General features: G+C 38.2%; 1 protein-coding gene across 1 annotated transcript in view; it reads left to right on the top strand.

Annotated features, from left to right (window-relative positions):
* LOC127660472 (orexin receptor type 2-like) overlaps window positions 1–25,035 on the top strand; it is a 129,993-nt gene that overhangs the window by 57,576 nt on the left and 47,382 nt on the right. The window contains exon 2 of the mRNA XM_052150733.1: window positions 5,771–5,949. Within this exon, the coding sequence (XP_052006693.1) occupies window positions 5,771–5,949 (179 nt within the window). The remainder of the gene's footprint in view (window positions 1–5,770; window positions 5,950–25,035) is intronic.

Here is a 25,035-nt window from a genome sequence, read left to right as displayed (position 1 = left end):
TTTACTATATCATTTACTATAGTGCTAAATTTCACATTATGCCACTTTTCAGTCTGATGTAATGTTGATCAATATTATTATTATAAACTTTTCTCAAGAAACTCAAGATGTTTCTAAAGCAATGCAACAAAGTATATAATGCATAAGTTATTAAAAAATCCAACACAAATTAACACATATTGCAGAAAATATCATCTAGGTTACGGATGTAACCTGATGGAGGGAACGAGAAGTTGTGTCGAAGAAGCGACACTAGGGGTCTCTCTTGAGAGCCTTTCGCATCTCTGATCTATGAGAAAAGGCCAATGAGAAATTGGCAGACAGAATTTGCATGTCCCGCTCCCAGCCAGGGAACGAGACGTTGTGTCCTCCTGGCCACGTCACTACCCGTGTATGAAGGGAGGTAAATGCGTCTGTTTCATTCGACAACTGGCTGCAACAGTGGCTCGGTTCAGTGACGTGGCCGGGAGGACACAACATCTCGTTCACGCCTTCAGGGAATGGAGGTTACATCCATAACCTATACGTTCGCCGTCTGTCGCTCACTTTGACGTTGTGTCAAAGAAGCGACACTAGGGGTCCAATTTAAATCACGCCATGTGCTGAGCCATGTACGTGTACTGCTGACACAGGAGCGGGCAGGTATTTTACGTGCCAAAGTGACCGGCTGTGTCAGACTGCACCTACCCTTCCCCAACGCCCCATAAAGTCGTCAAAGGCTTCTGGTTCATTACCCCCAAAAGGGGGGAACATGGCAACGTGCCAAGCATGGGAGTAGGCTGCACCAGCCGCGCTGGGGCCATCTTAGTGCTATCATACACATCGGGGAAGGCGATCTTTCAAAGTTCCTATTCTTTCAGGGGGAAAACTGCCCAGACTGGGGGAGTTAAAGCATGGTGAATGCATCACATGGGTTTTTAGGTCACATGTGGAAAGTGCCACGGTGGTAGATCCTGCCTCATTGGTAGGGAGGAGTTGCTACAGACACGGTGACCAGGGGGCAGTAGGAACTGCCCAAGGGAGATGTGGGTCCGCTTGCAAGGGGACCGTACCATGGAAAATACACACAGGGGGATAAGTCCACGTAGGAGCCCGTCCTGTGGAGCACCTATTCCAGTACAGGGTAGATTGAGTACCCACATTGGATTAGGTGGCTGAATGGCCAGGGAGCCGAGTTAGTGGGATATCCTGGGATAAGAGCACACGGTTTTACCTCAGCAGAGGGAAAGGGCGCTAGGTGCAAGCGGTCCACCCGGGCAATGTTTGTCAGCATGTACTGAGTTCTACCGGCTCGGACCTGAGAACCCTGAGATTGTAAAATCTTGCAATGTTATTGGGTGTTGCCCAACCCGCTGTTCTGCATATGTCTGCTAGGGAGGTGCCCCTGGCCAGTGCCCATGAGGACGCAACACTTCTTGTTGAGTGTGCTCGGACCCGCAAGGGGGTACAGCCTGGGTGTGATAGGCCAATGTAATGGCATCCACTACCCAGTGGTAAAGCCTCTGTTTGGAGACAGCATTCCCTTTCCGCTGTCCACCAAAGCAGACAAAGAGCTGCTCAGAATGTGTAAAGCTCTGCGTGTGGTCAAGTAGATACGCAAAGTATGTACCGGACACTGCAACGAAGGGGCTGGGCCTGCCTCCTCCCGGGGCAGCGCTTGCAGGTTCACTAACTGGTCCCTGAAGGGAGTGGTAGAAACCTTGGGCACGTAGCCCAGTTGCGGTCTTAGGATCACATGAGTGTCTGCCGGACCGAACTCCAGGCAGGTGTTGCTGACAGAGAACGCTTGCAGGTCCCCGGCCCTTTTTATGGAGGCGAGCTTGATCAGGAGTCCGACTGATTTTAGCGGCTCGAAGGGGGTTCTCTTAAGGCCCGAGAGGACCACTGAGAAATCCCAAGAGGGGAACAGGCTTGGCCGGGAGGGATTTAACCTCCGGGTGCCTCTTAGGAACCTGATAATTAAGTCGTGCTTACCAAAGACTTGCCGTCTACTGTGTTGGGGTGGACAGCGAACAAGCACCACCTCAGGGCGTAAAGTTGCCTGGTAGAGGGAGCTCTGGCTTGGTTGATCATGTCTACGACAGCAGGTGGTAGATCAGCTAGATCTTCCGCATCCCTTCCAGGGGCCAGACATGGAGGTTTCAGAGTTCTGGGTGCGGATGCAAGAGTATGCCCCTTCCCTGAGAAAAAAGGTCCTTCCTCAGGTGGATTTGCCAGGGAGGGGCTGTCGCGAGGAGTACGAGATCCGAGAACCAAGTCCGAGTTGGCCAATATGGAGCCACTTGAGTGACTTGTTCCCCGTCCTCCCTGACCTTGCACAGCACCTGTGCAAGGAGGCTCACTGGGGGAAATGCGTACTTGCGAAGCCCCGTGGGCCAGCTGTGTGCCAGCATGTCTGCCCCGAGGGGACCCTCTGTTCAGGCGTACCAGAGCGGGCAGTGGTAGGTCTCTCGGGAGGCAAACAGGTCTACGTAGGCCTTGCCGAACCATTCACAAATCAGCTGGACTGACTGGGGGTGAAGCCTCCACTCTCAACTGGGCAAGCGTTGTCGTGATAGCGCGTCCGCTACCACGTTGAGGTTGCCCGGGATGTGAGTGGCACGCAACAACTTGAGTTGCTGCTGGCTCCAAAGGAGGAGACGACGGGCGAGTTGTGACATGTGACGGGACCATACGCCGTCTTGGCGATTTATGTATGCTACCGTGGTGGTGCTGTCTGATCGGATCAAGAAATGTTTGCCATGAGTTAGTGGGAGAAACCTCCGCAGGGCTAAAAGTACAGCCAACAACTCTAGGCAGTTTATGTGCCAGTGCAGCGTGGCCCCTTTCCAACGGCCCGTGGCTGCGTGCCCATTGCACATGGCACCCCAACCCAATTTGGAGGCCTCTGTGGTGACCAGGACGCATCGGGACACCTGCTGCAAGGGGCATCCTGTCCGTAGAAAGCAGACGTCTGTCCAGGGTTTGAAAGTTTGGTGGCAGGCGGGGGTGATGAACACATGGTGCGTGCCAAGGCACCATGCTTGTCTCGGGACTCGAGTCTGGAGCCAGTGCTGAAGCAGTCTCTTATGCATCAACCCAAGCGGCGTGACTGCCGCGGAGGACGACATATGCCCCAGGAGCCTCTGGAAATTTTTTACGTTTTAAAATGCCTGAACGCGGCGAGGCATTTCAACACTGACTGCGCGCGCTTGTTGGTGAGGCGTGCTGACATTGAGGATGAGTCTAACTCCATGCCAAGAAAAAAGATTCTCTGAACCGGGGTGAGCTTGCTCTTTTCCCAGTTGACCTGAAGCCCTTAATGGCTGAGGTGCCTGGTCCCTGTGGGCGCATAGTAACTCTCGGGAGTGGGCCAGGATGAGCCAGTCATTGAAGTAGTTGAGTATGCCATTATTCCGGCATCTAACATGGCAAACCATGACAGCTTCTCTGGAGCATCATCGCATTCCTCCAGAAGAGGAAACATATCAACTTATCTCCATAATCTCCTCTACTGATTCTCGATTCCAAACAAGGGTCTTCATTTCAGGCTCCTCACTAGAATGTTCACTCTTAAGATGAGGCCACCAAGTGCATTGCCCAAGCTTTACCCCTCCAAGACGTTGCTTGAGTAGCCCAAATTCTCCTCCGCCAGAAAGGCCCTCTAATTCCCCACATCCTCCGCCTCGCCTTCTCAGATGACCATCTCACCAATGGACTCAACAAGGCATTTTATCCCTACAATTGCTAAATGGATTATAAGTGGTTTCCGGCCCTTTACCTCAGGTTGCCATTTCCTCCCATTCAAATCTACCTCTCTTGTTCCCCACTGCTTCCCAAATTCCAACAACTCTGAGCCCCCTGACCGAATCCGGCTTCATGGTCAGTTCCTTCGATGCACCTCCATTTAAACTATTTTGCATCAGCCCCATCAGAGTATCTACCAGAACATTTCTTGGAAAAAAGTGCCTCATAATAGATCTACAATACCATAAAACAACCCATATCCATTGACAAATGTTCCCTGCACCATCACAACATGGAGCAAATGATCAAACTAATCAAATCAGTCAGAAGGGGAGCTTGGATAGCTAAGGTCAACATCACTTCAGCCGTCAAAGTCATGCCAATCAACCTAAACTTCTGGCATCTTTTCGGAGTAAGATGGAGAGCTTTGCAGTACGTCTGACTTTTGAATGTAAAAGCAGCCCTAAAATCTTTGACATGCTATTTGAAGACCTTTGTTGAATACTGACAAATAATCATACAATCCCCTACCTCGACCATTAAATTGCTCTATGATTTCCTCTTCATCTCTCCGAGCCATGCACATCTATCCATCATATTAAAATTCTTCTCTGTTTTAGGATTTATTTATTTACGTTTGATCTGGACAGTGGCATGCAACAAATTTATTTTTAAAACAGAACATATTCCCAGCCATAAAAATCTAATTGCTGACGCTCTCCCATTTAGCCTTGCAGAAATTCAGAACCTTGGCTCTGTAGGGGAACATTTCTCCTACACTAGTTTCTCTCTTTTCAGATCTGATATTCCAATAAAGAATCCCCTCAAATATCTCCACAATTTGTCAAAACCATTTTGAATGCCATCTCTACCAGAACTCTATAGTCGTACATAACATCCTGAAACTTTAGTTATAAAGTTAAAAAAACATTTAATATGTTCTTTACATTTAGGATTACAAGTGTCTTTGGCTCATGTATATAAATACAAAAATAAATATATAACATATATGATTATTATTATTATTAATATAAGTAGTATGTGTTAGTAGATACTGTATATTAGTAGTAATGTGTGTTAATGATAATACTAATACTATTCATAATAATAAATGCATAATTATTTCAATTTGGTGTATTTTTAAAGTAGTTTCAGAACAGATTTTGATTTAAAAAAAGTACTGCTGTAAAATGTTTTTTTATGCCTTAATAATAATAGTATTGTTTTGTTTTGAAAATTAATAAAAAAGGGGAAAACATTTTTTTTAAATGTTTTTGGTAGAGTTTATAATGTAATACATTTCTCATAATGTAAAAACCTATTACATTTTGCAAATAAATGTTTTTACATTATGGGCTTACAAATTTATTATATTTTCAGAATATTATTACATTATAAACATTTATTACATTTAACTTATTATATTATGCTTTATTATTAAATTATGATTTGCTCCAAACCCTTTATAAACTCTTAACAATGGGATGGTGAATGTAAAGTGTTACACTTTTAGTATTACAGTTCTGTAGCCTGTTTTATCCCAGTACTCAAGTATCAGAGCTTGAAGTATTTCATCAGTTTTCTGAAAAGCATACATTTTGTTGTGCTTTTTTTATGATGACCTTTGCATTTTTTATTTCATTCAGCATGCTAAACATGTTGAAAAACTGATCTCACGCAGCTGCTTATCTGTGATGGCGACTGATAGTGCTAATTCATGTCTTATTTATGAGACGTTCAGATGTCCATTTACATTCATGTGCTGCTCTTTCCAACCAAAATAATTTACTGGAATTTGTATACTGTGTTTCATAACATTTACTCTTCATCGAGTAGTATACAGATCCAGACAGCAAGGCCAAATGTAGTCTTTGATAATATGGAGACGAGAATGTTCAGTCACATCCCATTGGAGTGTAAAAGTGTCCTTTGAAGTTCAATTAATTTTGTGTAACAGAATATGTTTTCAATGGTTTTGCAGTAATTTATTATTACAGAGATTCTTGGACATGCAGTGTTCTTCAAAGGCTAATTTTCTTGTTAGTTTGTTTTGCAGTTTGGAAAAATCATAACATGCGTACGGTGACCAACTACTTTATTGTAAACCTGTCCTTCGCTGACATCCTGGTCACAATCACATGTCTTCCTGCAAGTCTTGTGGTGGACATCACAGAAACCTGGTTCTTTGGACAGACACTGTGCAAGATACTACCTTACTTACAGGTAATGCAACTGACTTTTATTCACTGATTTGGAACTGTATTTTTATCCTGATATCATTACTATACACTTTTACTGTGTGTATAGTAATGTAATTACTATACAATATTACTATTGTTATTCATAGATCAGATTTAAACGTACATTTTTGTATGTTTGGATAGAAGTGTATTTGTACAATATGGACAATATGGACTTATTGACTGCATCTAAAATGAAAACATTTTTACACATTTACAGCTTTAGAAACGTTCAGGATTTACAAATATTTCATATTATAAACATATTTCTATAGTTACATTTTTAGTATTTCATAGAAATGTTAAATCTCTTAACCCCCCTCTACCTTTAAATATAACCACTTTTCAACAATAGAAAATACTTAACATTTTGGAGATGAAGATAATTGTATAAAGGCTTAAATGTTTCTCACATAATTTAAAGGAATTGTTCAACCAAAAATGAAAGTTCTCTAATTATTCACTTACCCTGATGCCATCCCAGATGTGTATGACTGTCTTTCTTCAGCAGAACACAAATTAAGATTTTTAGAAGAAGATATAGTTCTCAGGTCCTTATAATGGATGCACACGGGTGCCAGCACTTTGACGGTCCAAAAGTCACATTTAGGGAGCATAGAAGTACACGACTCCAGTCAATCAGTGAATGTTTCTGAAGTAAATCGATACAACGATGAAGTAAATCACTTCATCGACACAAATTCTCGTTCCCTCCATCAGAGAACGGAGGTTACAATAGTAACTGAGACATTTAAAAAATATATATATAATTCAACATATTTTTTGAAGCTAAGAATGCCACGATTTTCTTTGAGAATTTTACACATATAGTTTTGCCAACAAAAAAAAATACAAAAAAATAAAAAATAATATTAAAAAGGTTCTAACTTCAATGTTTTGGCTAATAAATAAAATTTACACTACAATAAACAATTCCAAAACCGGAGGTCAATTGTTTCTGTATAGTGATGACAAAAGGACAAATTGGGTGAAATACAGTGGGTAATCAACCAGATTGAGCCTTAATACCGCCGCACGAAAACTTGAAATTTTCATAAATGAGACATGTTCACAAAATCACCACCAGGAGGTGAAAAGGGACACTTTTGTCACAATCGTTTAGTAGTGTGACGATTAGAGAGAGTTATTAATATTAAATTGTTAATATTATTATTTGTATTGCATTTATTTATTTTACATTTTGATGTGTGGAAGACAATCTAACAATGTAAAATGAATGGCAGCATTTAAGTTATAGCTTAGTTATCTCATGGAATGGTATACAGAAAAAAATTCTCAAATGTCAGCCTTTTTCAATAAAAAAGAAATTTCTTTATAGAAATTAGAAATGTTATTATCTTCCTGAAAATCAAAACAAAAATACATTGTGAACATTCATAATTTTATTTGTTAGCTCTAATGAAAAAACAACAACAACAACGCATTTAATTAATGATGTTAACCTGTGTTATAATTTACCCGGATATTCGGCAGTGTTTCACTAAATGTGTTAGACCCGCTCAAATATTTTGTTTTAAATAATGTTCTTTAAAGTTACAGCGGTTGGTATGGAGTAGTTAAAAACTGAAGTTGGGTTGTTGGATGTGGATTGATAACTCAGGGACTGTGCGCTCGCATTGTTTCATACCATCTTTTTCTGCAAATCACGGGTTTGAGACCAGCTTTACTTAATGTCTGTTTGGATACAAGTAGTAAGTAAACTTCATCCAGCAGATAACACAAAAAAACATTTTGTTCTGTGTCCTGCAAGATAAAAAAAAAACTTAAAAAAAACTTACAGAGGAAGGAGATTCGATTCGGTTAAAAAACAAAATGATCAGCCAGGGCTGGACTGGGAAGAGAAATCAGCCCGGGATTTTATATGGCAATGTAATTCAAATGAGGTTTCTTTATTCGGTGTGAAATGGTGCACATTATCAAGCAATGTGTCCATGTTAACTTTTGCACAATGTTCACAATATGATGGTTTGGTTAGATTATGACATTGAATGAAACCTGAACATCTTTGTCTTGTCTAAATGCTGTTCCCAAATATTATGCAACATTATAAAATCAATCAGCAATTGAATGAATAATCCAATAATTGTAACCTCAAAATGAAACATGGTTACTATATTAATATCATATTACAGTAGTAACACCATTGTTAACATCATCAAATCTATGTTTTCAGCCAAAGAAATCATGGTTACTACAATATTACTATAGTACAACTACTTTAATATTATTTATTATTTATTTTAAATAGTAATAAAGAAAATATTAAGAGCGGAGTCAAGAAACAGAATGGGACTAATAATACGCCAAATGCAGAATCGAATCCTGGTCGTACAGACACAGCAACGTTATGCTCCACATAATTGGAGCGACACTCTCAACACACTTTGTTATGTATTTGTATGTTGCCAATAGACTATCGGGGTTGTATCTGAATGCAAATAATCACTAAGGAGCAACATTGGTTAATAGCAAATATTAACTACTTATAAAATACTACAACAGATAATGAATAACAAAGCTTGTAACCTACAGGTTTGAACTGCATGGCATTTCTGGATATTACATGTGCAGCATAATTCTCAAACGCATGCATTGAGACAAATGTTATACAAATAATGTGGTCACAATACTAACTTCCACTTTAATTCATGTAATGGAAAACATTTTCAGATATTTTATATTTCATTTTCATTCAAGTATTCTGCTCCCATAAATTTGGATTCTGTTAATGTTTTCTTTAGTTTTTATTGCCAGGAGAATATAACACAATATGACACAATTGTTATACATATAAAATAATTACTTCACATTTGATAATCCTCTTTAAAAATTGAATATATGGGCTAGCCTATGGGCACATTACAATAAAGCACAGGTTCAGAGTCTTAACAGTTTTTTTTTTTGTCACAATTGTTTTAAAATGATGATTGCACATAATGTCTGTGCATATGTATAAGAATACTCACAAGTGATAATTTATCTAATTAAATGTGAATGAATAAATGCAAACAAATATCTCTCCAATGCGTAGACGTCCTTGTGAATGTTGCAGTAAAGTCTTTATCAAGCATCTCCATTGCAACGTTTATCCAGAAAATAAATGTTGTGGTGTTTTTAAATTAGTTGTTTTTCTTCTTTCTTATCTTTTCTTCTATTTTATGGCAGTTGGCAAAACAAGCTTAACTTGACCGTACCGCCTCCAACAGCTTTGAGGCTTTTTTGAGGCGTTCAGCTCAAACCTGTTGAAATTCAATGATTATAGTGCCCCTTAGCGGGATAGAGCTGCTAATGACCCTTTCACGTGGAGATCGCAGCGGAAGAAAGCCTATTCTGAATAAATACCCACTGTACTGTCATTAAACTTTGCTGGTTTGTAATTGAATGGGTAAAAATTATGAATAATCCTAAAAGAGACATTAACTACTTTGTTGTGTAGAAGAAATTTTTTCCCCTGAGAAGCCAGACTTATTTCCATTCAATATAATTGAATCTGTTATTCCAAAAGCTTATACAAGCAGGTAAAGACATCTACTGTATTTTCTTTAATTGTTTCTATTTAACCTATTGAGAAGTAGTAATTTGACACAATCAGAAATTGCACAAATATTATGGCATAGTTGCTTGTGGGGATATATAATTTATTGTAAAGGCATTAAGATGCATTAGTAATGTCTCAATACACCTTATAATACTGTATGTATATGCATATAGGTATGCTTTAAGTAAAATGACAAAATCAATGTCTTCTTATAAACATCCATAATACATTTTTAAGTGGCTATAAGTATAAGTGGATATAATTACAAGTGGTTTTGGAAGTTATATACATTACATATGCACAAAATAATAAATTACACAAATTCAATGTACATTTTGAGATATTTTGAGTTAAAATACAGTATGTCACAAACTCTCTCTTGAGAAAATTTTATGTATGTATCACAGCCAATCTTCTGGGGGAAAAAAAGCTGGAGTCTATTTAATAAATTTTAATGTTTGCAAATCTTATTTGGAGACTTATTTTATAAATAACTTCCGTTGTATAAATTTGACTTGTAATGTTTTGTATGTTTCAAGTTTATGTTATGGCTGTTTATAAGAAGATACTGATTTTTGTAACTTTACTTAATCAGACTGTCACAAACCCCGCTCCCTCGCTCCGCCCCCTCGAGCTTCCACGCTCGTTCCGCCCCCTCGAGCTCCCACGCTCGTTCCGCCCTCTCGAGCTCGCACGCTCTTTTTGGTCGCTCAAGCCCTCACGCCCACTTTGCTCCTACTCGCTCCCATGCTCGTAGGCAATCTCCCTTCCTCGAGTTTCTCACACGTTTCCAATCCCCCAGAACATTATGACCACCTGCACTCGCGTCATCTGCACTCCTGCACATTAGTTTCACCTGCACTCGTCTCATCACCTGTCATGGTTTACACCTGCACTCGCCCCTATATATATCACTACCCTTTCATCGCACGGTTGTTGGTTATTGTATTTAGTTTCCTGTGTCTTTGCCCCCCGCTAGTCTCGTCTAGTTTTGACCTCCTCTCGTTCACCTCTTAGCTTGCCAGCTCCCCTTGTTCCCCTGTCTTTTGCTCCCACTTGTTATTCTTATTCTGATTACCCCGGCTTTGACCCCTCACGCCTCGTTGACCACTCTCTCCTGGATTTGCCCCTTTACCCTATCTTGATTCCCCGGCTTCGATTTAACGCTCACCCTGACCATTCTTCACTGGATTTGCCCTGTTTTTGTACTGTTGCCTGCTTTGTTGGAATAAAGCAGTTTTCTCCGACATTGTGACTGTCTCGTCTTGTGTTTGTGTGTGCGAGTTACACAGACCAAGACCACTTATAATGTGATCACGTCATAAATCCTTTTGACTGTTTACACTATACTGCTTATGCATGAGAGCACTTATACGAGTATTTTTATTAGCTTCTTCTGTGTTATAATTGGATGTTGCTTGTGTTATAATGCATTATACTCTAAAGTATAAACAAATAGGGGAAGTCTTATAATGTACTGCATTATAACTGTTGTTATAATTATATATGAGAACTTATTATAAGTGTATTATGAGACATTGTGAATGCAGTATAATGCATGTATAATGCCTTTACAATACATTATAAATATTGGCTTCATAAAAAGTGTTACCAAAAAATATTGCGTGAACCGTTCATAGGAAAACCAGACGCCCCTTTCATCCAAGAGTTGGCTTAATAAAATAATATTCTTATCAAACCAAAAGAAAAGAAAAGGAACTTGTTTTTACATCTTATTTTCTTATTGTTTCAGATGAAACATTTATATGGAGAGAATGTATGGTTATATATGAGGGACCAACATTATAAAGCTTGTTTGTGTAAATTGACTAAAGTTAAGGCAAGTTTTGAGATTACAATGTAACAAAAACCAACAAGAACTGAAAATTAGATTTTGTATGATGTTGAAAAGAGATGTAGGATTATTTAAGGACAGATTTATCCATTTGATTTAAAATTAGTTAAGTGTGAAAAAAATCTACTAAATCAAAACCCCCTACAGTGTGCTGGGCCGTCATAACACTTTTAAATTAAGAATTCCAAATAAAGTCTGCTATAATTATGTCCAATTTTCTACAAATCTCCAAAGGAACATCTAATTCCATTGTGGGGTAGATTACACATGACATTGCATTCACTTTAGAAAGGAACACTTTAACTGATATAGAGAGATCTCGCTGTAACCAGTTATTTAATTTGCTTTGAATAGAAAGGATAAGTGGTTAGAAGTTTAACTTAGAGTTATACAATATGACTTCGGATTTAATGGGATATTGCTTATTGTAAGATCTCTGGAGTATTTTATAGGTAACAGTTCACATTTATGGCAAAACCAGAAGGAATTTGCTGTTCATTTTTAAAAAATTGTGAAGATGTTGTGAAGAAAAAGATGTTGAATCATCTGCCAATTGGCTTATTAAAATTGACAGACTTGCAACATAAATACCTTTCGAATGAATATTTTCAATATGGATGGCTAACAACTGCATACGTAGGCAGGAGAAAAAGATATGGTGAGATTTTGCAGCTTTAACGTATACTTCTATCTATACTAAACCTACGGGCAGTGTTGGGGAGTAACAAAATACATGTAATGGGAATACATATATAAAATACACAATTTAAGTAACTGTATTCTGCTATAGTTACAATTTAAATAATTAGTCATAAGAATACATTTACATTCAAAAAGTATTTTGATTACTGAAGAGATTACTTTGCATTTTATTGTCATTTGTTTCATTTAATATTTAGTCCTTTCAGATGGAAAACATTTATCCATATAAATTATGTGATCCAAAGTTTATTTGAACAGCGGTGAAACACTTTCTTATGATGTGTTACATTCATACGAGCAGACAGAGAAGTACGTTTGAAGTAAGTTTGGGGCAGAAGAAATAGAAATAAACCTTGTGTAAATTTGTCAGATAAAGATAAAATGCTATTTCTAGCCATTTTATGAGCACGTCACCAGACACAATCATATTTTTTTTATCAAGCAAATTCACATTGGATCATAATTTCTTTTTTTCTAGTAAAACCTTTGATATTAGGGCAAAAATCATATACTTGATAATAAATTTTGTATTGTTTTCCTGTAAAAAATATCTAAAAATCCTTAAAACAAGATCAGTTTGATTGATCTTGTTTTAGAAACAACACTGCATGAGATATTTGGGTTTTTCAGAGAATGTATTTTTAACATGTGTATTTTGTCTTACTGTACTGACAGAGTTTTTATAGTCAAAACAAGTGAAAAAAATCTACCAGTGCTGAAGAAGTAATCCAAAGTATTTAGAATACATTACTGACCTTGAGTAATCTATCGAAATACATTACAAATGAAATTTTATAGCATGAATTCTGTAATCTGTAGTGGGATACATTTCTAAAGTAACCCTCCCAACCCTGCCGATGGGTAGTAAGTACTGTGTTTGATGTAGTTTAATTAAGGCAAAGCTGTGTAAATGGTATTGATAAAATCCAAGACCAAGACCAAATATATTTAAAGATTTTTTAAATAAAAGGAAACTAAACAGAATCAAAAGCTTTGTAGAATTCAAGAAAATGCAAGAAGCTATCATAACTGAATAATCTAGGTTATCAAGAATTCGTTTAATAAAGTTTGGTATAAGCTTGCCTTTCGTAAAGCCTGACTGAATCTTTTTAATTATATTACCCAAAACATTTTTAATCCTTTTTGCAAAAATCATGGCCAGAATTTTATAACTGCTATTTAAAAGGCTTAAAGGGCACCAGTTTTCAACTAGAGAATGGACCTTTTGAGGTTTAGGAATCAGATTTATTACACCCTGTGTCATATAAGGTGGGAGAGATACTTTTTTGCAAGGCTTTCTAAACAAATCTTGAGAAGAAATGCTGAAATGTCCTTTTTATACACTCCTGTTATCCCCAGGAGATTTGTTTAGTTTAACATTTTCAATCACATCATTAATATTATTAATTTGAACTGAAGATTCACACAGATGTCTTCCATTTAAATCTATTTTAGAAATATGTTCTACACAAAGAGAATTAAAAAAATAACTCCAAATTATATTGAGAGTGTCAAAAGCAATAGAGGTCTTGATTAAACTTCTCACAATAATTAGAAATGTATTTATGGTTCTGTAAAACCACTTCATTTGCATCAAATCTATTTATAGAATTGTGTTGAGTTCGCGGTTTGTCTTCAAAAGATCCTGTCATGAACTCCAGTTCCACAATCCACCCCGCTTCTTCCAGTTCCCACACTCGTTCCCAATCACCTGAACATTAGTTTCACCTGCACTGTTTTTGTTCTCTATTTATACCCTGCCTGTTCACTTTAGTTTTGTTGGTTATTGCTTGTAAGTCACTCTGCTTTGCTAACTCCAGTGTTTCACTTAAACTATCTGTTTGTTCGTTCTCGTGTTTTGTTTTCTTGTTAACTGATCTCCTGGCTTTGACATTGCTTTCATCTTTACTACGCTCCTCTGGATTTCCCTCTGTACTTTTGCCAGTCTGTTATTAAACCTGTTTTCTGCAACTGAATGAATCTCGTCCAGCTTCGTTACAGATCCAAAAGATCATTTGATCATTTGAATACATCTTCAAGCCATCTCCTTCTTGAGTGAACAAAAGTGACCTTAGCCTTACCAGATTTACATCAGATACTTGTAAAGACAATTCAGTTTTCTGGTAATTTGAAAGATTTTCAAACAGAGTGCATGAGTGGTCTATAGTTCTAACAATATTATACTCCTATGCTCTACTTTGCTTAACTTTTTGAGCTCCAGCTTTCATTATCATTGACCTAATATCAAATTTAACAATATCAAATGGTGAAACAGAACACAGGTGTCTCGAGATGTGTAAATAAATATTTAAATAATTTTTAAGTTAACAGTCTCTAAAAAATGCGCTGGTCCAACGCTGGTACACTGCAAAAAGTGAGATGTTGCACAACGATCAAATACGTCTGTCCAATGCATGTTTACATGGCCTCGACTCACGTGTGAACAGCCCGTAACTAGCCCTATAGCCTTTTTTTATTAACAATTTTTTATTGATTCCAATAATAAAATATACAAACACAACATAAAATATGGAATCAATTATTCACATTAAACCCCTCCCCCTGAACATTTACCCCCCACCTGACACAAACATGCACTACTGTGGTCACCAAGAACTAGACATCAATAATACACATACCCAACTAAACTACAAATCCCTCTCCACAGCCCCTCTCCGTGAACCCTCCAAAAAACCCAAATAACCCCCCTCCACTTCCTGACAAACAAATCCCATTTCCCCAGCCTATACAATCTAGAGGGGGTCCAATAGAATCGATGCAAAATCTGAAATGGCTTCAGACGGACCAGTGCCTCTCTAGATGTAGACTTGATGCATTTTAGAATCCTAGCCCACACTCCCTCCTCCAATACCAAATTTAAATCTTTCTCCTATAATCTCTCAAGAGAATACGAAGCCTCGCTCCTCAGTCTCTGAATTAACAGGGAGTAATACAACAATGCCTCATGACCTTTTCCAAAAGCAGTAATACTACTCCCAAAAATAGTACAGAATAGGTGGAGCAGCTGTTAATACCTAAAGTACTGAAACCTAGGAATCTTAAAATGTTGAACTACATTTTCAAAAGATCTAAACACTCCACTGTCTTGTAGGTCACAGAGTATAGTAACCCCCTCACAATAGAGTGCCGAAGTTATGACGTCACTTTGTAGGCCAAAACGCGGAAGTGAGTTAGTGAGTCAAAGTGACGTCATAACTTCGGCACTCTATCTACTCTGACTAACAGAAATGGGACTTATTAATATGTAATTTTGGGTTCAGCCATATGCTCGAGGATGCATTTAAATAAATGTCCGAATTACACTCTGGAAACTTTTGTCCAAACCGCTTGCAAATGCGAGATAACAGGGACTTATCTTCTTCAGATAGTTTAATAGAAAGGCTTTGCAATGGCAAAATAGGGACAAGGATTTCCTGTTCCATATAAAAACAAGGAGGGGCTCTCTCAGGTGGAAGTGACCAATGAGGAAAATGTCTAAGATCGAATGTATAATAATAAAATTAAATCTTTTGTAGGCCTAGCCCACATTTGTCAATAGGCCTAGGAAATTTGTTGAAATGTAAACTGGGACGTTTACCATTCTAAAAAAAGGTCTTTGCTATGCTATCAAATCGCTTGAAATAAGAGAGGGGGACATCTACAGGGAGATACAATTGTATTTGTATTTGGAATACAATTCATTTTAATAACATTAACCTTCCCAATCATAGATAAATGTCATGAAGCCCACCTCCTCACATCACTCAAAAACATTTTTATTCAGATTTAGACCAATTGACTCTGTATCATGATAATTTAGAGAAGGAATTAATAATTCTGTGGAGGCAAGGCATAGATCTAGTGGGGTCGAAGACAAATAAAAAAATATCATCTGCGTAACGCAAAAATGTATGTGCCTCACCTCCCTCTTATCGCGGCTGCTAATGGTTCCAGGGCAAGACCCCTATCCAGAGTAAAATAATCAGAAATCAATCAATTTGTTGCTACCAGCTGTCTATAAAGTAACATAATATATTCAATAAAAGTATTTCCGAACCTGAATCAGGGAAATTGGACAGTATCTCTTACACTCCTTTGGATCTTTGTCCTTTTTAAGAATCAGACTGATCCGGCCTTGTGTCATGGTTGGCGGAAGCTTTCCATTCTTTAATGATTCCAAAGACAAAAGTGGAGCTAGTTCTGTTGCATAAGATCTAAAATTCAGCGGGAAAAGCCATCTGGCTCTGGAGCCTTTCCGGGAGGTAAGCTTACTCAATTTCCAGTTTATGGCCTGTTATGTCGAGCAGACTCAGGAAGAGTTCATCAAGGATTTTCACCATATATTGGCCTTCTTTGTTCTCAGGAATTCCAACAATACAGTCATTGTTTTGCCGGCTAGGATGCTCTAAGTCTTCCAACTTTTCCCAAACTCGTTCAAAGTATATCTTGGTCGCTAGTGGATTAGCAGATTATTCCCCCTCCGATGACTGCAGATAATCGATCAGTTTCTCGACGTCCAACACACTTGTAAGCACCTTAGAGAATTTTGTCTCCATGGTAGTTGATGTATTACAACAAGATCCTCCAAGTCTGCAACGGCCTTTGTCAGCCTTTGCTGATATGCTTGACAGTTGAATCTCTCCTGCCACACAGTCTAAACTGAGTCACTGGTCAGCTGCCCTTTCTGGGGTAGCAGCTTGAGCATGGAAGTGTATTTTAATGTCTTCAGAGCCCGAGGATTTTGAATTTTTTGACATATTGTATTCATAGAACACTTATGGAACAGGATGTATCGAATCTCACTGGTTTATGACACAAGAAGTATTAAAAACTAGCAAAGTGCACAGAGATGACTGTTCACACGTCAATCCCTCACATGGTGCCTCTGCCCTATAGCCTTTTTGAAAAACGGTCCCACACCTGGCCCAAAACCTGTAGGTTTGTCATATACTGTCAGACTCAGATCAGGTTGAAGACCTCTAAACGTTCAGAATAACAAATAGTGATTTTGGTATTTTAATACTGTGCACATCCCTATTAATAATGCATGATTTTGGATTGGTTCATAATTAAGAATTACATATAATTGGCCGTGTAAGACATTGCTCTTATTTTCCGTCAATATGAAAAATCCAACCAAATCCGGCAAGCGTCGTGATGTGCATAAAGGTGAATGTAGTCAGATGACCTACAGGCCCATGGGCCTCTAAGTTCTTAATCCATCATTGAATATATTAAATAATTCAGAAATATCCTTGACAGAGTTAACCTGTTGATACGCACCCTCTTTTTGAGTACAAACCATGAAAATGACATACCTGAACTTAAATGGTTGTATTTACTGGACCCTTTGGAGTATGGACACAGTTGTTTATGTTGTTTATGAGTCTGTCCAGTTGTGGACAGACTCATTTTGTTTATGGGACTCTAATATATAATATAAGATCATATACAGTTTTACAACATGAATGCTGCTCAGATTGCATAGTTTGTTGAAGAACGATGACGAAGGTTAATTCTTTCAGGCGAGATCTCATGTAAACAATGGAGAAATATCAATATTTCTCAGATTTATCACTTTTATATACAAAAAGTGCTATTGGATGTTTTTCAATGAACGCTTGCCATGGACAATTGACCCAAGTGTGGCAAAAGTGTGTACAAAGGGCAGGGACTTAATCAATGTGAACTTATGACCCGCACTTACTGGGAATTCCTTGTTGATGGGAAATAGTTGCTTTCCCCAGTCCTGATCATGAGTGGAGTTCAGCGAGTTACCTGTGCCTCTTGGCACAGGGTAGACATGCGCTGATCCTCCCATTGTGGCGCCCGTGCAGCCCTGGATATCCAAGGACATCACAGACCTGTTATCTCGCATAGCTGAACGGCACTTGTCCCTCTAAAAAGTTGGACACCGACCACAAAGGGCCGCATAATTATCTCATTTGTTATAGGAATTAACCAGACAAACTGCTCCACCAACTAAGAATGGCCGTGCACCACCACCCACAGAATCGAGAAAGAGCAATCAATCTGTCAATTCTTTCCGTGTCTCGGCCGGGTGAGGTTTCCCGTGGTGAGTCAAATTAAGCCACAGGCTCCACTGCTGGTGGTGCCCTTCCACCAATTCCAAGTTTCAGCTTTGCAACCATACTCCCCACGGACCCAAAGACTCGTGGTTCCCCACACACTGCCCGGCGGGTCATGGGAATAATGCCACCGGATCGTGGGTCGACATCGTTTACCGTCGGAACTACAACGGTATCTGATCGTCTTCAAACCTCCGACTTTCGTACTTGATTTATGAAAAACAAATTTGACTCATTCGTCTTACACGAAACACAGTTTCCAGAAACACTTTACACGTTACACTTCTGGTAGAGTGAACGCTGTTGTGTTTGAAAAGAACCCGGAGAGCAGCGGCAGACAATGTTTTTAGATACTTTTGTTTTAGTGGCCTTTTGTATGTGAGGCCTCATGTCTCTTTTATGGACCTTCTTATGTACTATTTACTTTTTAGTTTGTTTGTAATCTATGCTACATCTCACATTCTGATTGGATTATCTCAAAGGAAATTGCTGCACTCACCAATGGTCTTCGCTGGGACTGCTATGTGCAGTCTTATATAGGCTCCTATTGTCCATCATCGATGTCCAGTGGGGCTGGAGTGCATGGACTTTGAATTCAGGTCATGTTGGTGGATTCAATGAGGATGTTCTGCCTTATGTTGCCTGTTGGAGTTTTGCCATTGGCCCTCGGCAAATTAGCTCCCAGGTTGTTTGCAAGTTCATGCAATCATCTTCCTTCTGATATGGATTTATTCTACTCATCTGTGGATTTACTGCATTTTAATTCCTCTGCCTGCCTGTCTTGTTCATGGAGTTTATAACTATTGTGCTGCTCTTGGAATTGCGCATCGCCCCCGTATGCCAATCGAGGGTAACGCTGACATCCCTGCAGATTACCGACTGATTCCCCTGACAACCACCTCATACCAGCCATATGGTCTTCTCACCGTTGCCCTGCGACTGGTAAAAGTGATGTGAAACGGTGTGTCAATTTTGATAATCTCAGCTTTTATTTCACTGCAAAACACAGATGTCCCCACTATCAAGATGGCCCTCATTAAAGCACGTTCAATACCAAACAAGTCTTTTATTCTGATTACTTTCTTATATCACAATCATTGGACTTTTTATTCATCATTGACGCCTGGCTGAAACCTAGCAAACAAATGGCCCTGTGGGATCTAACACCGCCAGGCTGTGACTTTTTCTCCACGGACTTCAGGGTGAGGAGGTGGTTTTGTCACTGTTTCTAGAAACTCTTTTAAATGCAGAACACTATCTATGGAGATTTGAGGTACAACTATTAAATATTGACATCTTGGGTCCTGCTTTCTGTGTACTTGTGTAAAGACCTCCCAGATTTAATAAGGAATTCATCCAGCAGTTTTCGGAATTTCTCTCTGGACTGGAGTCTCATGGTGATAGACTCCTGATTCTTGGAGATTTTAATTTTCACGAATGCCGTCCATCAAAACCTCCGGTAAATTAATTTATCTCCCTCACTGAGTCTTTACATTTTGTAAGACATGTCACTGGTCTTACTCACAATATGGGTCATACATTAGATCTTGTGTTATCTTATGGTCTTTCTGTATCCAACTTAGAGGTCTTACATATTGGAATTTCTGATCATTATTCAATAATGTTTTAGTGTGTATCTACTTGTCCTCTCCCTACTTTTTCACCCTTAGGTCACTCCCGGTCCATTCACTCGTCTTCTGCCAATCTTTTTTCAGAATTGTATTTATCGCATTTCACAGATGTTGTATTAGCTGGACTCGACACTGAATCATGGGTTTAAGCTTTTAATAAATCTTGTACTTTTACATTTGATCGCTTCGCTTAAGCCAAGGAGAATTTAGTGTGTTTTACAACCTTGGTTAAATTATGTCACCCGTGCTCTCAAGACAAGTACACAGAAAAGCTGAGCGCAATTGGAAATGAGACAAGCTTCAGGTCTCTTATGACATTTTAAAGGAGTGTTTAACTAACTATCAGAGCAATGTAAAGGAAGCGAAACTACGTTTTTCTCTACATTAATCTCTGATAATGCAAATTGACCAAATGTATTGTTCAAAACAATTGATTCTGTTTTAACCCAACTAAGAATGCTTTTCTGGATGCCAACCAAGAGACCTGTGAATTTTTTTTAAACTTCTTTAGTCACAAAATTGACCAGATTAAAGGTAGGTAAATTGTACCTGCACAATTTGATCAACCACTAATTTTGATTCCCCGTCCAGCTCCCTGAATCACTTTGAACCAGTTAAGTCAGCTTCAAGATGAAGTGTTCTAGTTACAAGATGGATATTCTTTCTCCATGCTTTCTAAAAAAGGTTTTCATGACTATCAGTTCCAGTGTGCTATAATTAACAGTTCATTAGCAAGTGGAAAAGTTCCAAGTAGTTTTAAACATGCAATTCTACATCCTTTGATAAAAAAAAAACATTTTGGGATCCGGCAATACACAACAATTACAGACCAATCGCCAAACTGCCTTTTAATTCCAAGATTTTGGAGAGAGTTGTTTATTCGCAGCTCTACTCTTATCTAAATACATTTAACATTTTAGACACATTTCAGTCTGTTACAGACCCTTGCACAGCACTGAATCTGCATTGTTGAAAGTCACTAATGATATTTTACTCTCCATGGATTCAGGTTCACCTTTCGTCTCAGTTTTATTAGATCTCATTGCCGCATTCGACACTATCGACCATAATATTCTTCTCAATCACCTAGAATGTATGTTTGGCATCCAGGGTATGGCCCTCCAGTTGTTTTTGTCCTATCTAAAAGAAAAGTCATCTTACAGCGTGGTGTCCTTCAAGAGTCAATTTTAGGACCCTTACTATTTTCCCTCGTCTGAGCTCTATTTTTCAGAGTGATATCTTCACTGTTATGCTGACGATTCCCAACCTGATCACAATTTTTTACAATTAAATAAAAGCAAAACCAAAATTCTGATTATATTCCTCCGTGTCCTCCTTTCCTGGCCTGGTTGACCAGTTAGGTCATCTGTCTTTGAATGTACAAGATCATGTGAGGAGTCTTGGAATGATTTTAGACTCCTCGTTACTTTCAAGGGTAGCTTTTTCCACCTGAGATCTATTGCTAAAATAAAACATTTTCTTTCCCATAAAGACTTGGCTATTGTGATCCACTCACTTATTACATCAAAGTTAGACTATTGTAACTCATTGTACATTGGTCTGCCCCAAACTGCGTTATCATTTTACATATAGTTAAAAAGGCGGCAACTAGGCCTTTAACAGGGTCAGAAAGAGGGATCATATTTCCCCAGTTTTAGCATCTCTACACTGGCTTCCTGTGAAATTCAGGGTGGATTTTAATATTCTGGTTTTTGTCTACAAGGCGCTATCTGACCTTGCACCCCAAAATATCAGTGAACTTCTAGACCCTTACTCTCCCACCAGAGCACTCAGTTCTTCTGATCAACTTATTGAGGGTTCCACATTGCTGCTATAGATCTAAGGGTGAACGTGCCTTTTCTTTGATAGGTCCTAATCTAGGGAATAGTCTCCCTTTCCACGTGAGGTCAGCTCCATCATTAGCCATTTTAAAATCTTCTATAAAAAACATTTTTATTCTGTAGCTTTTGAATTGATCATTGAATAGTTTGAAATGGATAAATGCATGATGTTGTTTTTAAATGTTTTTATTTATTTTGTTATGTTTATATTTAACTTTAAATCAATATGTTTTTATATCACTCTTTAATTTTGTTTGCTTGATTTGTAAAGCACTTTGGGTCAACTTCTGTTGTTTTTAAATGTGCTCTATAAATAAGGTTGACTTGACTAATCCCAGTACACAGACATTTGGGCAATGGGGAAATAGCATCATAAGGTGCTTTCACACTAGCACTTTTGATGAACACCTGGGTTCCAATGACGTCAAAGTTTGGTTCGTTTGGATGATTTGAATGTTGTTTTACGAACTCATGTGAGTACCCTTGAACCCTTCCTGGGTCTGCTTGAAAAGGGGTTCTGGGTATGGTTCAATTAACTCTTGTAAGGTTCGCTGCTGATTTGAATGCAATCATGCCATATCCAGATGTGAACAGCTTGTGATGACATACACAGTAATTTGTGTCTTTGCAGGCTCTTGGTCACAGTTATTGTGGTATAATGGATTTCTCAAACCTGGTTGTCTCCAAATAAATCACATTCTGAGAGAAGCTCTCATTATTCATTATTCTTACTATTGCAATACATCTGCATGCTCACGGCAGGCAAACACTAACATTCATCACATCATTGCACATCCACGGGAGACAAACGCAAGCGTCATTCTGTGCATGGCAAGTTTTCAAGGTAAATCCAAAGAGACAAACTTTAATACTTAACACAGAGATGTCTTCTCGAGTTGTTACCTACGTAAACTGCTGCTGCTTATACTCATGTTGATGACATAATTGGACTGTGGTTTGGACCCAAATATGATGTGAATGGTGGATATGAGTGAATATGAGGTGGAGGAATTGAACCAAGATTGAAAGTACCCATTAAAGCTTCCATACCAATAAGAAAATCAATTGCAACTCGCTCAGTTTTCACCTTGAGCTGTATTACGAGTACTTCGCCATCAACATAAGAACAATTCATGATAGCCTTGCTGGTAAGCTTTTTCAACAAGTGGTCAAATTTATAGGTATGATTCACTTTCCCCTTGACATCAGAAATACCTTTTTCAAGGATGCCAGCTCTTTTGTAAATTACTTTAGAGGTGTTTTTATTATATTAGGTAGACACACGGTTGTTGTTAAGAAAGTTTAGGCTTTATTTAGCCAACTATGTCAATTAAAGTTTAAACATAGTACTTAAAGTGGGTCTTTTAACAAAACTGAGGTCAACATAACAAGACTACAATATACATCTTAACATAACAAACCTGCCCTCCCAAATGACACAAAAGGAGGGGTATATATACACACAAAGGCTAGCCTACAACAAACACAAAGGGGAGAAAACTTAACTTACTACAATTACCAAGACCCAAAATAAACCCAACAACTAACCATAAGAAATTACTAAACAAACAAAACTACCAAAACCCAATATTAATCTAAACCAAACAAATTATCCACATGCTGCTGTGTTGATAAGTATTTTGTAGTCCCCCTGCTCACTGCCAGGAGTTGGTTCCTTCCACTTCCTGTGGTGGAGCATAAAAGACAGTTTCAAACTCCAGCTCTCCCTTTGGCAGATGACTCCGCAGCAGGAGCATGTGGAGAAACAAAAGACTGGTATAACTCACTAAACAATTCTGATCAAACGAATACTATTATTATCCAAAATGCGTGCACTCAGATTGGAAATTTTAGCATCATTTATGAAAAGAATAAACATATCTAAAGAAAATGTGTTTGTGGTTATTTGTAAAAACAAAACCCATTACCACCACTAGATGCTGGCGGTTGATGGGGCCGTCACAGTAGAGGTGACTAAGTCATGAACATCTTCATCGCTTTTGCCTTTTTTAGATGCTGGTTTTTGGAGTTTTGTGCTGTGGAATAACGTCAGATAAATCAGAGTTTTCAAATTCCACTGTGATGCAAGCACCCAGGTTTAAAGATTAATTCATCGACTTCGATTCATGTGATTTATCTTTAGTCATAAACAAAGAGGCCCACATAGGTATTCAAACACACAGCTGACTACCTATGATGGTTAGAAAACTAATGATGCAAAGTAGTGATGTTTAGTTCATTAACGCGTCTGTCTTTTCGGAAAAAACATTTAAGTGAACAAATCATTCTCATTCACCTTAATACACTGACTCATATTTATCGTTCACTGACGTCTCTCCCTTTTCGAAGCCATCAAGCTTAAGTTTGAAGCATGAAACTGCTTTGGTGGCTTGTAATGCCTGTAAAGACTGACTATAGCGTGAGCTAATAGAATTGGAGTGCTGAATGTGAAGGAGCATATCAAAGGTTTCACCCGCTAAAGGAATACACCCCATTCACTGAACCAATTGAGTGGGTCGTTTGAGTCTGAATGAGACGAGATGTTTCATTTATGAACAAACTGAATGTACTGTTACACTTGTTCGTGAATGAAATGAATGACTATGTCATCTCGTTTATGAATGAGGATCTGCTGACTGACTAAATGAGAGGCGACCAGTTGTTCGTTCAGTTTGGCATGTGAGTTAATTGTGGTCAACAAGGAGAAAAAGGGATGAAATGTACAAAGACAACTTTATAGGTATGCAAAAAACATAACCCCCAATTTATGAATGTGTAAAAATTACTGAATACCATACAGTTAAAATAACATGGATATGTAGGCTTTTCTTAAATGTTTTCTGTGTCTTCGCATTTAATAAAATATAGGAATCTCCGTTCACACTGGAGAAAATAAAAAAGGTGGGTTATAGTACGTCTTTTTCCTCTTTTAGATTAGTAACTTATGGGCCACGCAAAATTTAGGAAATTCATAAAGGCTGATAATATATCACACTTGCAAATACTCTATGGATGATGCACAAACGTGACATAGATTTCTATCATTTTATCCAACTCTAATTGCTGATTTGGATTAAAATGTCCCATAAATACCAATATAAATTGTTCAATCTTTCTAATTTATTTTATTATATTTATTTATTTGTTTATTTATTTAGAAAATTGGAGTGGTGTGAATCTTAACTAAAGTTTTATAGACTTTTAAAGTAAATTTCTTAAAAGTAAAATAGTAATTAAACTAACGTTGTAAAGAAAATGCAATCATTTATTTCATTTAGTAAGATCTGTATTTATTTAATTCAGAGAATAATGCTTTCATATTGCTGACGTGTTACACTTTTCTCAAAGTATTTTCTGCTTATTTATTTAGTAAAGCTTTTTATATAAAAGGA

The sequence above is a fragment of the Xyrauchen texanus genome, chromosome 20, assembly GCF_025860055.1.
Source record: "Xyrauchen texanus isolate HMW12.3.18 chromosome 20, RBS_HiC_50CHRs, whole genome shotgun sequence".
NCBI lineage: Eukaryota > Metazoa > Chordata > Actinopteri > Cypriniformes > Catostomidae > Xyrauchen > Xyrauchen texanus.
Note: the sequence above shows the minus strand (reverse complement) of the source record. Positions and strands in the feature narration are given on the sequence as shown.